The following is a 15940-nucleotide window of genomic DNA, read 5'->3' as shown; positions in this document are numbered from 1 at the left end:
AAATATGAAAGATTTTAGATGTCTTAGCAATTAGGTCTACAAACTATCCAACAATATCAGAAGTCTCTTTTATCCGTTTATTAATTATTTATTCATTGTCTGTAATATTGTTAGTTTTTGCCTCATTTGTAAAATTTAAGATTTAAAACAGAAAACAAAGACAGAATACTTATTTAAATATTTACAAACAATCGTATACATATTTAACTACACCTTTCCATACTACAGAAATAAAAGTAATTATTTACGGTAGATAATCTAGCTTAATAAAGATACTTATTATGTATTTAATAATGAAACATCATACTTAATCAATTACCTGAAAATAGTTCAGTGAATTGAGTGTGAAAACATGATAGAAAGACAGATTTGAGAGAAACAGAGACTAACATTAGTATTACTTATAATGTAATATCTAATCTCTTAACAAGTCTTACTAGTGGTATGTTCTTTTATGAGCAAGCCCGAATAGGTACCATCACTCTGCCTGTTTCCGCCGCGAAACAGTAATGCGTTGGAAATTGAACTCATATTGGGTCAAGGTGGGTGGCGGAATTTGCGTTGTTGATGTCCATGGGCTCCGTTATCCACCTAACAGCAGATGGGCCATGAGCCCTTTTACCAATCTAAGCAATAACAAAATAAAAAACCATAATAATAAAACAAAAGCGCACCGAAATAATTGCAATAAGTTGTACCATAGAAACAAAGTTACAGAGTCCAAAAACTGTGGTCACCAGCCGATATCGGATATGTCCAGTGGAGCGCTTCTGCTTATAATTATAATATTCGGGATATACGCTTTGAACTGGTTTCATTTGACGAGGATAATGAAGAGGAAAATTACCGTAATGTTATTAAAGGAAACAATGTGAAATAATAGTCTATTTTAATAATTAATTTCTTGCGCAATGGACGTTTTTAAGTTCGGCTTTGTTGCTTTGTTCGCAAATAGTTTATTGAATTTATCACTGGCTCAGAGTAAGTGAAATCTCTTATATATTTGAAACTCTATTTGAAAAATGGTAAGAATAACCAAAAAAAAACTTGTGGCACTCGGGAACTGCCGCGGTAAAGCTATTGCATAGAATTTTTTATCAACTTATGCAATTATAATTAGACAATGATAATTTAATATTAAAACAATAATAAAACAAGACCACGCTATATTAAACATTTATAAAAGCAAAACATTAACTGTCCCCTTCACACTCATAAGATAGACCGCGCGAGACAGAGATGGGCAGACTTTTCATGATGCGCATGCAGTGTGACGTCACGCCACGCGCTTATTCACAAACACTACATACACAAGCGCAACGTGTGAATGTATTGAACGCGAGCTACATAGTAGGCGTAGTGGGGGTGTCAGATAATTTTCGTTACCGAATTTCTTGATTCAGTCACCGCGCTCAAAGCCCGCGATAAAATCTATGCAATAGCTTAATAATATAGGTATAGTGAAAATACTATAAAATCCAGAATAATACAAATTCATGTAAACTACCATAAGGTACATTAAATCGTAGAAGAAACTAATTGAATAAATTTTCGACTTAGTTTCAGAGGCAGATTGTCCGATTGCGAACGATTGCTTTAATGCATAATAAATTAGTCAATTATTATGTAGACGCTATTATCTAATTGTTTCGAGAATAGAAAAAATCATTTGTTAAGTGCACGATACATATCAGCTTCGTTTCTTTCATTCCAGGTGGCCCGGATTTTATCAGTTGTAAAATCGATGCTGTGAGTAACTATTCGCCTAAATTGTTCGCAAAGAGACCAATTCTGCCGGGTTTCAAATCTCTTAAACTAATCCAAAAACTAAACCAAAAAAATCGAACTAAATTAGACCATTTTTTAACAGCGATATCTTTTAGGAGGAAACGCCAAGTTTAATATTATGACAATCGCAAAATTTTCTAATTTTCTAAATTATCAGTACATCCATTAGTAGTCAATAATTCTCATATCATCATCATCACATAAATGCTCTATACATTTATGAAGTGAGAGATAGAAATAAAAAAAATAAAAAATATATTAAAAGTGTTATATAAGTATACATTTTTAATAATTCTCACACATTTGCTTAATTTTGGTGACATAAATGATTCAACACTAAAGTTGCCGTCGAGCATTTAAATTTTGAAAAGTTTTCACCTTTAGTTGACTTGTTTGCAGTAGACAGGCGGTTGTTATTCCGTTTGTTACCCAGAATTATCGGAAATAAACGAAAACAGAGCAACGCACAGCCGGCGTCGTCCTGAGCATGTCATTTCGAATCCTCTCGATCCACTCTCGGGTATTTTTAGGCACGATTTTAGATGTTAGTTACTTTCTCAGGCGGAGTCCCATGAGCTCACCTACCATCCACGGCAAGCCGTAATAACCCTTTGAGGCTAATGGCAGTTAGGTTTTTTTATTTTATTTATTGCTTTGATGGGTGGACGAGCTCACAGCCCACCTGGTGTTAAGTGGTTACTGGAGCCTATAGACATCTACGACGTAAATGCGTCACCCACCTTGAGATATAAATTCTAAGATCTCAGTAGAGCTACAACGGCTGCCCCACCCTTCAAACCGAAACGCATTACTGCTTCACGGTAGAAATAGGCAGAGTGGTGGTACCTACCCGTGCGTACTCACAAGAAGTCCTACTACCAGTAAAAATAGTAGGTACGCAAAAAAATCTGATTAACAAGCAACCCAAGAACAGAGATGCAATGATGGCTTCCCACTGATATACTCATAAAATAAATGTCAAAATATCCCCGCCACAAGCCAGAATTATCTGTGCAGCGATTGAAAAATAAAATATTTAATGCACCGTAGGAGCGAAATACGCACGATGACATACAAGATGGGCTTTTATGGGCACTATGGGCACTAAATTAACAATTAAAAAAACTGTAACTAATTGAATCTAAAAGAAAAAATATAAGGAGCTGAATCTAATCTCGTAATTATTGGTTTACAGGGACTAAAAGGAGAGAAAGTAAGTGTTAATCAGTTTTATGGTATTCAAATAGTTTGTGTTAATCGAATTTAATTAATTATTCTTATAAATTACAGGGCGACAGAGGATATCCCGGTCCCCCTGGAATTTGCGAGTGTAAGCCAACAGGTTGGTATCAGTGATCACTTGATCATTCTTTAAATTAGTACATCTATTGAATGAAATAGAAGTTGTCGTGAAAAATAGTTAAAATAAGATATCTAGTAGGAGGTTCGGGCTTCAGCCAAAAAAAAAACTTACAACTTAAAATTTTTGTACATAAATCATAGATTCGAATTGTTTTATCAATTTTATTAATTTTGGTTTCTTTAGATAATTCAGAGAATGAAACAGGAGATTCGGCAAGTCGACCTTCGAAAACAACCTGTAGCAATGTGCCGGCCTCAGGTGAGGATTGAATTAAGCTGTGTGGATTGTATCACGTGACATATTGTGCTTATTTCTTCTAAAAATAATATTAAAATTATCCAGAAATGAATATAGCTACTAATAATTATTATTGATCAAGCAATTGGTTTATTTGTAAAATTCTTATATTGGGTATTGTTTGTCTGGAAGAGGAGGACACGAGACTTTTGTGATATATTATTATATTATATAAACCGCTTAAGCTCAGATTACTTGTGAGCTAGTTGCTTAAGACAGAGACCAGCCAAAAGCATTTCTCTCAGAAGATTCAATCGAATCATTTTTTTATATGTTCTGATAGATCCAAAGCCGCAGTGGATGGGTGAGAATGAACTTGAATCTTTCAAAATAGAATGTGATGAAGCAGAAAATATGACGTGCATTGCTCACGAAACGTTCTCGCAAAAAACAATTTTAGTAAAGAAAAATTTTACGATGCAAAAACAATCTTTCTGGTGGAGTACGTTTGCAGACCATTCCTTGAAGAATATGTATGGAGTGAGTATAAAACTGTATCAATGTGATAGATCCTTCTATAACAGCTAGATTAGTTTTTTTTATTTTTTATTGCTTAGATGGGTGGACGAGCTCACAGCCCACCTGGTGTTAAGTGGTTACTGAAACCCATAGACATCTACAACGTAAATGCGCCACCCACCTTGAGATATCAGTTCTAAGGTCTCAGTATAGTTACAACAGCTGCCCCACCCTTCAAACCGAAACGCATTACTGCTTTACGGCAGAAATAGGCAGAGTGGTGGTACCTACCCGTGCGGACTCACAAGAGGTCCTACCACCAGTAATTACGCAAATTATAGTTTTGCGGGTTTGATTTTTATTACACGATGTTATTTCTTCACCGTGGAAGTCAATCGTGAACATTTGTTGAGTACGTATTTCATTAGAAAAATTGGTACCCGCCTGCGGGATTCGAACACCGGTGCATCGCTCAACACGAATGCACAGAACGTCTTATCCTTTAGGCCACGACGACTTCAACCAAATTAAAGTTTTAGTGTTAAGAGAGTAGCAGATATGAAATGGAGTTGAGTTGTACACTTAGCTAGGATAAGTGAGGACACTAATGGAATGGCCGAGATATTAGGAATAAGGATGGCTGGGTAGACGTGGATGAGAATGCCGGGCGATCGATCATTATAGCAAGAAAGAAAACGCCAATGCCCAGCAGTAGATGCCAAAAGGCTGAAAATGACGATGATGTATAAAACATTACCTGTTTTTATTCTTTATTATTATTTCATCAACTAAAATGTCACGAAGTGTACATACCATTGAGTTCTTCTATAATTTGCCTCCGTTTCGCCTCATCTCACGTGTGGCAATATCTTAATATCTGTATAGCGTTATTAATGTTGTAGTATTCAAATTGACTTGTGAAATCAATTTTGTGGTTTGATAAACATTGCAACAACAGCACTATAAGTTTTCAGATGCGCTATGGGTTTTGTTATTTCGATCAGTTCAGACGCTTGCGAGTCTGGAGCTGTATTAAGCGCGTCGATTCCGAAGTATAGTTCGTTCATTCTCTCTGGATTCACTGCATTCATCTACAGTGCGTTCAATTTTTGTTTGCCATCTATCTTTCGGGATTCGAGTGAACTCTCTCGTCCACGATGTTTTCCGCTTACTGTCATGTTCTTATTCAATGCGACGTTTAAGAAGTATCTTCAGCAGTAAGCAACAGCTTTAATATGCTCATGATATTGCTGATTGCTGAGATATTTCCATGGGTATCGTTGACTACTATTACTACTACTGCGCTGGCGCTATGACCCTGAAGTGGGTCTTGGCCTCCGACAATAAGCTTTGCTATTCATCCTGGCGCTGCGCAACACCATGCCAGACCGACACTTGGAGCTCGCGTAAATTTCTTTCCACAGCGTCAGACCAGCGGTACTTGGGCCTCGTTACGGGGCGGCGTTCCTCCGGTACACCCGCGTACATCCGTTTCACAGCCCGATCCTGCTCCATACGCCCTACATGCCCGAGCCATCCGAGCCTCCATGCCTTCATCTCCCCCAGAATATTTGGTTCACCAAAAAGCCTCTCCACATCTTTGTTTTTCCAGACGTGCCAAGAACCGTCATATTTCTGAACTGGTCCTAGTATCTTTCTCAGTACCTTTCGCTCCGTCACGAGAAGTTTTGTCTCTTCTTTCTGTGTAAGCGTCCATGCTTCGCATCCATACAATAAGATCGGTCTGACTATAGTTTTGTATACCCGAATCTTGATGCGCCTGCTTATTAACTTCGAAGAGAAAATCGAATGTACGGCTGCACTGCATCGTAGGTTATTTTGTACACGTATTTCGGTCTCATCTTCCACATCATTGTTGTCTATTACAGTGCAGTGAAGGTACCGGAATTTGGCCGCTCCTTTGTACCTCGTATTTCCCACAACTAGGTCTTCTCGCTTCTCTATACTGACATACTGCTAACTATAAATTAGGCCGTATCCCTCGTCTACCTACAAAGGCAATAAAAAAAACTTTTCATTACAAAATAACTATACTTTGCCATTCGGGGCTAAACTTATATAAACAAAGCGAGCTTTTAAATCCTAAGAACAAGAAGAATTTTTACTTGGTTTAATGATTTACAATCAAATGTTGCAGATTTTTTGCAAGGAAATTGTATTTGATCTGAAATGTAACGGATCAGTATCCTTCTATCCCAGAAACCAAATATTTTTTCGAATTAAATGTAATTATTCTCAAAATAACCAATACGAAAATGTTGAAGTAATTATATTTCTTAAAAAGGTATATTTTTTTTTAGTTACGTTCAACCCAGATCATGTGGCTACATCGATTAGCTAATTCAGCAAGTCAAGTGATAAGGATCCGCGGTTTGGATATCAAAGCTTCGAGCCCAGAGATAATCCAGTCAATCGTTCAATTACTGACATGGAATGATGTTGCAATTGGTTTTTATCCTAATTCAAAATCGCTATTCCATTACGGTGTGGAACTGCCTACATCGTGCACGGAGAAAGTAAGTTTTAATATTGTTTCATTATTTTTAAATCTATATAATAATACGTGAAGCAAAAACTTTGTATCCCTTTTTACGAAAATTGCGCGGACGGAGGAGTATGAAATTTACCACACTTCTAGAGAATATAGAGAAGAAGTGCACAATGCTAATTTTTTTTTTAAATAATGCGTAAAAGATATATTAAATCAATAAAGAAAACATTACACACACTACCATGTATTTAACACACACACACACACACACACACACACACACACACACACACACACACACACATATACTCTTTGTTTATTGTCAAACTTTTGTTATTGCTTAAAGTCAGTAGTCAAATTGAGAATAGGTTAGTATTGTTTATCTTTAATATTACGAGCATTTGTCTATAGTGTAGTCTTGGCGAAATCTGTAACAATAGGACCATAATAATGTTGAAACTTATAATTTCAATTAATTATAGTCGAATTTCGACTACTGCGGGACCAATAGTTATATTAAATTTTCTAAAATTATTACATTTTTTTTCAAAATCAAAATTATGATTAAAAATAGAAAAAGAAAATATTACAAGTAAGTGGAGCCGATACTACTAGAAGACATGTCTAGAAAATTATAGCACTACCGTAACCGTGTCGTAAGAAGAATATAAATTTAATTTCTATTTCAGAACTCCACTACTGAGCCGTGTGAATACGTAGATATCATAATGAAGACGGACATGGTCGGAAGGCTTCCGATAACTGATATATACTTTAAAGTTAATTTAATGGAAAAGGATTTGAAAATTTCCGTAGAAAACATCAAATTATGCTTTAATTAAATTGTGCAATAAGATCCCAAATGGGATGGTTTGTAACAAATTAAAATTCCAATAAAATTTTCGAAAGAGACTAATAAATTTGACGATTCTTTTTATTTTACTGAATTATAGACTACATAACGTAAGCTTATAGACTTTATTTTAACTTTTTTTTTTTTTTTTTTATTGCCCTTGTAGGCAGACGAGCATACGGCCCACCTGATGGTGAGTGGTTACCGTCGCCCATGGACTTCAGCAATGCCAGGGGCAGAGCCAAGCCGCTGCCTACCGCTTAATACTCTCCACAAGCCTCGTTTGAAGAAGGACATGTCATAGCGCTCGGGAAACACCGTGGAGGGGAGCTCATTCCATAGCCGGATGGTACGTGGCAAAAAAGACCTCTGGAAACGCACTGTGGATGACCGCAGTGGCTCCAGGTAAACTGATAGAAAATATTATAAAATCATGCTTATCTATAGAATGTGGAAGAAAAGTTTAAACTAAAAGAAATGTTATTAATAGGTCCATAAAAATTAACAAAAAAATTTATTTTTAATTTTTTTTTAAATTGACGTGTATAAATAGCTATACTACCTACTTTTAAATATTATTAATCACAAAATGAGCTACCTCTATTTTAAATTTCAAAGTTTTCGTTGGACTACATAATTATATATTGTAGTTGGATGGTGTCACATCACACCTCATGATAGACTACAGATTTTACAATGCGACCCCAAAACCTGGAACATGAATTCTAAGCGTAAAATGGCTGTTATATTCTTACTGGCACGCATCATTGCTGTCTGGCCTAGATAGATGGGATTGAAACGGACTCCAATTGGGATTTAATATAATATTAATATCGGAAATACGTTGTTATAAACATACTGACTCCGACAACCAGGAGCCAGCTGATCTACTAAATTTTAAAGCTATAATACAGGGGCTCCCAAACTTATTTTGTCTACTGCCCACTTTGAGAATAATTTATTTTTTAGCGCCTCCGTTTTTTCGCCTACTTAAAAATCACTATAGCGAGAGCACAGTCGGTGTCTAAGAGTCCTTCTAGATGAAATTACAAATCGCATCCGAAGCCTACACAACGCCTCATTTTTGTTTGGTTTTCTTACCGCCCCCTTTAGGCCTGCAGCGCCCACAAGGTGGCCTTATTGCCCACTTTGGGAAAGGCTGCTATAATACTGTTACGCGCTGGGGTTCGGGATTAATAAAAATTTCACCAAAGTACAACTAAAACAGTATTCAGCACTTAAAACACTTAAACACTTTAAAACACTCAACAAACACTTTAAAACTCAATTCGCTTGTTCCGCTTCTCTTCAGGTGATCCGTTCGCTGTTTCGCTTCTAGTAGTTCCGATTACTGACTGACTGCGCGCCACCCTATAACGCTTTTATAGCCGATAGCCTCATCTCTAGAATTATCGTGAATATTCCACACCTCTCTAGTAGCAGTTTCCCCTATCTGACAATAGATGGCATTGTAATTCTCGAGCATTCTGGATCCTTCGATATTCGTTCGACTATTCGGCGATAGATGGCGTTACTCTTACCAGCGTAACAATACATTATTTTACAATTAAAAACAATTCTTTTTGCGTCATCTAAGGTTGCCACACGCGTAATAACAGTGAGGCCGACGTTGAATTCAACATTCATAAAAGGGGTTAGGACCGAGCAATGTTAAAAGGCTTTAGACTGATTTTTTTTCAGAACAAAAACATTTCGCGGTCACGTAAAAACGTAAACAGGCACGTTATAATAAAAATAATTGCGTTTTTTTTTTAAAGCAACCGCCGGTTTTGGTTGCTGTTTTAAACATTATTTATTTTCGTTTGGTCGTTGAGGTCGCGTTTCGACAAGGGCGCTTTTCCTTCTATTGTGTTTTGCGTTATGTTTCCAAAAACATCAACCAACCCTCAGGTGAACTGTATTGTCGTCTCCGCTATGAAAATACAACTTTTGATGAATGTTTTCATTTTTTTAGGCCGTAAGGCTATAAATTACGCTTAAGTTGGTTTTAATTTTTGGAGGCAGTTAGAGGAACCGGCTCCCGGCTTAGCTCTTCGGAACCGGTATAGGCATTACAATATCAATGACGCCATTCCTCACCTTCTATTCTTGATACACTTACAACCAGAAATTTATACAACCAAACCAAAGCTATTTAAGAAGAACCAAGATTTTAATGGTTATTTTATTATTATTATTTTAATGCTTATTTTTTGACGGTTGATTAATTGATTTCAAAATAAAATAATTGAAATGAAATAAATATGCATATCTTATTTATTTTTCTTTGACAATATGCAACTTTATTTCCCTGCAGTAGACACAATTCTTAAATGCTCCTTACCTTTTTACAAACTCTCGTCTTAATTACTTAAGGTGCCTTGTGTGATTACGCGTCCGTGTCGATTAAAACAGTTTTTTTATATCGCATTTCTTAATATATATAATTGTTGTGTTCGTGTGTATGTTAATGAACTCCTCCTGTTAAAGAGGATCCATCAAAGTCACCTAAGCTCTTAGTAATTTATAATATAATACATTAGTATATAAACCCGAGAACAAAATTAACAACGCCCTGCGCCGTAAATATCATTAAAGCGTTGAATCAATCAACAATAAATGTCTAATTAGAATAAAAGTATTATCCTCAAAACTATTTAGTCTGCGTAATTTTATTAACAAAATGAAGTTTGCGACCGTGCCATTAGCAGAGACGAGGTGGCCATCACGGCAACATGTCCGCCGTGATGTATGGCGGTGCTCGCCTAATTGCTTGTCTTTTCACACAGTACGAGCAAACGGGCAGATAAAACTTTGAAAAAAATACATTTGCAAGCCCCAAAGAACTCGCTCCTTGTCCTACTCATAGATGCTTAAATATACTTAACTTAGAATGCACTAACAACCTAAACGAATCATTAATATCTTTATAGGAGATACTTAAAAAATTGGGTTATTTTTTTAAATCTAAATTACGAAGATAACTGCAAGAGTCCAGAGTCAGTTCTTTTGTATTTGGTGAATACTTTTTAAATTAACTTTAAACAAATAACCCCAGAATCCATATAAAATTCAACTGTTGCAAAAATTTTGTAAGTAAATAAATAAAAAATGTTTGAATTGTCGTTTTGGTTTAATGTTCGAAACTTGAAAATATCACATTCTTTTGGAACGAAGTTCCTTATGGGACGATGCGGAGGGGTACCCTAAGCGGGAAAAAATCGTCCGTAACGTAAGATTTTTATTAGTAATGCACACAGTGTACGACTTGACTTTGTAATAACGTACAAAAAATAACAATATTTTTTTTCATTCATTAAACACGATCTCAGGGCGTTCGTTTGTGCAATACACTAACTCTTATACAAACAACCATGAATGAAGTGTACCACAATAAGTTCACACGTTACCGAATGACCAAGGGTTGTTGCGAAACCTCCAGTTTTATTTTCCTGATACCTCGAATAGAACTTAAAATCAATATTTTTATAATAAGGAACTTCGTTCCTATCCGGTGTCTCACGACACCAAAAATCTTTTTTTATATCTTCAAAATTAACTGTGAATATGAAACACATCTTTTATTTTTATTTTACTAAATTAACTGTGAATACGAAATTTGTTACACGCATAAAAAAAATAACATCTGAACATTTTCAAAGTACTTTAAAGGCATCCCATACTCGCGGCTGCGTATGTGAGAATTGAATCGGACGAAGCGCGGTCGTTAGCGAACAGCTTAATGGTTCAAATTCAACTCCCGAAATGACCTGTTACGTAATTGTACACGGGGATTTTCGAGTTGACATTTATGATTACCATTAAGTAGGCACCATTAAGTGGGTAGCCATTAAGTGCTCGTGAATCTGTTCTACAATGACACAATAACACGAAGATTAACATTCTAAATAGATTATTTTGTCACAAATACGAATACAAATATTTTCTCCGTTAAAACAAAAATATAAACTCTATATTATTATATAACTTCTAGGGTTTTGCTACAGTTTTCTTTCAAGCACTTTTATTTTGTCAACCGATTTAATAACAGTGAGCTATGTTACGCAATACTAATAGTTCTTGTTTTTCGATTAGAAATTAAAAAAAATGTTTCTTAATTCTAGGAATATTTTTTCATGGCCGAAAACAAAGTGTTTTTATAAAGCAATCAAAAATACAAAAACTTAGACGTAAGCATAGCTTTAGTTTCAATAGTAAAGTTAATTGGCGTTTTCAGAATTGGTTCCTAAATTTTACTTGGATATAATAATATTATGTAGTATAAAATATGTATTGGATATAATGGGGATTGGTGGTACCGTGGTGTTTTTAAAATGATGACGTCAGCGTTGCTGACACCATTCTCTTCATCATTATCATTGCCTTTTATAGTGACAGTAATATATAAAAAATAATAAAATAATGAATTCCATTTATTACATTTCAAGTGTACAGCCATAACAACAGAGAGCTCCGCTCCGCTCGACTGCTCGAGTCGGAATTTTTTGTGCGACAATAGTCACTCGTATTTACAGTAGAAAGTGAGTGTAGCTTAGTCATGAATTCTCTTGAAAACCGTCTTAAGCAGTGGTTGATATACGTAACATTAAGGAAACAGTTAACTTAAACAATTTTTATTTAACTAAATAGTGACGTTGCGCCGAACATACAAAATATTGTAATAAATGTCATCATTGTATAAAATATGTATTCTAGCACTCAAATCGTAGATAGTATGTTTAACATTGTCAAAATATCAACCTTAAGAACAATCAAACTAATTTACAGTGAAGTCACTATAAGCTTCTAATCTGCTTAATTACTCCAATGAAAGCTTTGCTCTTCATTCAACATCTTCATTTATCAAATATATCATTTGAGCTTCTTACCTTTAGTTTTAGTTTAATTTGACTATTCAATTTTTGCTCTGGTGATTATTTTTTTGGGTTTAATATAAAAAAAAATTAAAAAAATGGCAATAACAAGGTGATTAAGAGAATCAATTTGTTATGACAGTATTTAAAAGCAGATATAGAGATATTTAATCTTTTTGCAAGACTAAGCAAACTGGGTCGTAATGTTCCAACCAGAAAAACGTGGTTGGAAGAGCCTTTTGAGACTACATATAACCAATTTGATTATGCTTTATGGCGCTCTTAGAGAGTATGGCCATACAATCGAAAACTAACCACAACAATTATTGTGTTAAACCCAAACCCAAAATGATTCTTCTATACTAATATTATAAAGAGGTAAGATTTATTTGTTTGTTTGTTTCGAATAGGCTCCGAAACTACTGGACCGATTTGAAAAATTCTTTTTCCATTAGAAGCCGACATTGTCCCTGATGAACATAGGCTACTTTTTTTTTGTTGTTTTGTTTCATGTGTTTTTAATGTTTCCGAAGCGAAGCGAGGGCGGGTCGCTAGTCTTAATATAAAATGCAAATATTTTAGCACTTATCCTAATGCAGTACAACCTAATACAGTATTAAATGTGTCATGTAATCGAAATAAAAATATGTTTTCCTTGTTACATTATTTATGGTAAGCTTAGAAAATAAAATAGCGTTTATTATAAAACCAAGTGAAGACTGTGTTTTGGGTCGAATCTTTTTTCACTTGAAGGATTACAATCGTCGTTCCGATAAGATATTTCTTTTTTTGGGTTTACACATTAAAATAGCTTTTGCAAGTCATTGTTTTTATACAAAATTAGATTTGCAGTTGCAATGTAATACAAAATAAACACTAATAATTATTAACAGCTTCTTAACATCATTTTTACATGAGTTTGATTCTCAAAATTTAGGAGCTGTTGCAAACGCTACGACCGCAGCTAACTTAACTTCTTCTTCTTCTTCTATATCGTTCCCTCACTACTAACGATCGCGACCACATGTGACGTTCTTCCACTGTGTTCTATCATGGGTGGCATGGACCGCATGGTGCAGACCACCTAACAGATAGTCTTAAATTAAATAATAGTGTTAGATAGATGGTAGATAGTCGTGAAAGTTTAAAATCAATCAAAAAATAAAATAATCGGTGGTGGTAGAGTGTATTTTGTGTCAATGAAATTAAATGAGAAAGATAGTGGCAAGCCTATTTCTAATTAAGAAAGCAAGATTAATTTTTCGGTTACGAGGAAATGGCCGGACTTCCATCTCCCATTGAGGGAGGAGCTAGGTGCTGCATTTGGGAGTTAAACTGACTAAAACCATCTGTCGCCTAACAACCCGCGTCTTGGTCTCCTGTGCGGGTCCCAAAACTGTCATACGGAGGGGACCAGAAACAATAAGGTGACCAGGATGTGGGTGAGATCTCTAGCTCTCCCTGTCTGATCGTGCTGGTGCGGAGCAAGAGTAAGCAGGACAACAAGATACATTTATGGCATTAAGGAATCCTGCTACATGCTTGCATTGTTCGTCATTAGAATAAAATTCCCATCGAACGATTACTTTAGTTATAAGTCATTAAACTTTCACGGTTATTTAGGCTCTATGTTGCTAATCCGAAGCACCCTATTCGTATTTCACTTAATCTTAACATAATACATTATTCTGTAAGTAGCATACACAGGAGAATACTAAAGTTGAGTGCGACAGTACGGACGGCCGGCAGTATCCCGTGCTATGAATAATTTAGATGACCCGAGAACTCCTTGCGAAATATCGCAAGGCATGAGTCTCATACCGTTGACGACTATGCGCCTCTCGTTTGGAGGAATTTCATCGTTGAAAAGATTTCATGCAGGAATGCCCTATTAGACATAAAAGGTATGTAGTCATCTCAATGAATGTACTTTTTGTCTCAAACGATGGCCATGCTGCTTTTATAGTATTATTCTATAATTCAGCGGTAGGCAGCGGCTTGGCTCTGCCCCTGGCATTGCTGAAGTCCATGGGCGATGGTCACCACTCACCATCAGGTGGGCCGTGTGCTAGTCTGCCTACAAGGGCAATAAAAAAATTTCAATCTATAAGGATTACTTCCAACTTTTATTTTTATTTTTTTTTATTGCTTAGATGGATGGACGAGCTCACAGCCCACCTGATGTTAAGTGGTTACTGGAGCCCATAGACATCTACAACGTAAATGCGCCACCCACCTCGAGATATAAGTTATAAAGTCTCAGTATAGTTACGACGGCTACCCCACCCTTCGAACCGAAACGCATTACTGCTTCACGACGGAAATAGGCGGGGTAGTGGTACCTACCCGTGCGGACTCCCAAGAGGTCCTACCACCAGTGATAAAATACCACCAGTGCTTCTACCAAATATGGTATACCAATACAGTTATCTGTAAAATAATTGCAAACCATATTTAATTTGAAATCTAGAAGCTATCCAGTATTAAATAATCTGCTTCGAGCCTTCGAAGTGACTTTTACAAGGGTCCTTGAGTCACTTTTACAGTCATAAAATGAACGTGGCTTAAGACGTAACCTACAGATTTTTAAAAAAGGAGTAAATATTATACACCATATTATTATACTTTAGAAGTATTGTGGCCTTATCCTCGGGACTATCTATATAGCTAATGTATATAGCTAAATCTATATAGCTATACTGTAATAATATGTATTACAAACTTATAGAAATCGTGGAGTAAATATTATAGTTAAACAAATAATTTTGCATATCTTTACCTAATTAAATCGTAGTTTTTATAATTACAGAAAACTAGAATTTAATTAATCTATCAGAATTTATCAGCTTAGTATACATGAAAGTGGATTAACGCGTACAATTCAAATCAATTGAAGAACCTAATTAAATCACCCCCACAAGATATTATTTTAACGTAGGACTTCATTGCATCTGACTGAGGGAATAGTGTTTTACAGAGAACAAAGCGCAAAGTGGGCCGAGTTAAATCCAATGACTACTAAAGACAAAGGAAACAGAACTCAAAGCAGCCAGCTCTCAGGATATTAGACTTTACATCCGAATGAATTTAATGCTTATCTGCAATGAATTTCATGTAAAGGTAAATTTATTTGACTGAAGTAATATTGTTAATTTCGTGAGATATCATAATAAAATTTATTTAACATAATAAACTTTAATTAACAATTTTATCTCTCATCAACCGAATGATCATGGTCCTATACTCTTCGTATATACGAGTGTTACATTGTTACTTATAATATTTTGTATTCAAGTTTAACAATATTTGCTATGTGTATGTGCATTACTATAATTCTCATGTTGTATTTGTTATTTTAGTTATGTGCTATTTGTTCTACACACACTCATCACTTTTTATTATTAATCTCATTATCCTCTCGCAGGTCTGCTGGAAGAGATTTCTTAAAGAAATAAGCCTTTGTACATAATTTTCCTATTACTCTGTACTATGTCTTCTTTTCTGTGTGTACATAAAAAAAAAATAATAATAATAATAATTAACTGGTGGTAGGACCTCTTGTGAGTCCGCACGGGTAGGTACCACTACCCCGCCTATTTCTGCAGTGAAGCAGTAATGCGTTTCGGTTTGAAGGGTGAGGCAGCCGTTGTAACTATACTGAGACCTTAGAAATGATATCTCAAGGTGGGTGGCGGTATTTACGTTGTAGATGTCTATGGGCTCCAGTAGCCGCTTAACACCAGGTGGGATGTGAGCTCGTCCACTCATCTAAGCAATAAAAAAGATTTTACCCT

The 15940-nt window shown here is 35.6% G+C and overlaps 1 protein-coding gene across 1 annotated transcript; it reads left to right on the top strand.

The window, feature by feature from the left end:
* Positions 1-870: 870 nt before the first annotated feature.
* On the top strand, positions 871-7342 carry LOC114247929 (uncharacterized). Its single transcript, XM_028181019.2, has 8 exons — positions 871-981; positions 1715-1749; positions 2984-3001; positions 3079-3130; positions 3335-3409; positions 3732-3928; positions 6229-6444; positions 7109-7342. Exons 1-8 carry the CDS (start codon positions 912-914, stop codon positions 7259-7261), a joined length of 816 nt encoding a protein of 271 aa, XP_028036820.2. The 5' UTR covers positions 871-911; the 3' UTR covers positions 7262-7342.
* The last annotated feature ends 8598 nt before the right edge of the window (positions 7343-15940 follow it).

The sequence above is a fragment of the Bombyx mandarina genome, chromosome 06, assembly GCF_030267445.1.
Source record: "Bombyx mandarina strain Sakado chromosome 06, ASM3026744v2".
NCBI classification, from domain to species: domain Eukaryota; kingdom Metazoa; phylum Arthropoda; class Insecta; order Lepidoptera; family Bombycidae; genus Bombyx; species Bombyx mandarina.
This window is presented reverse-complemented; position numbering and strand designations above follow the sequence as displayed.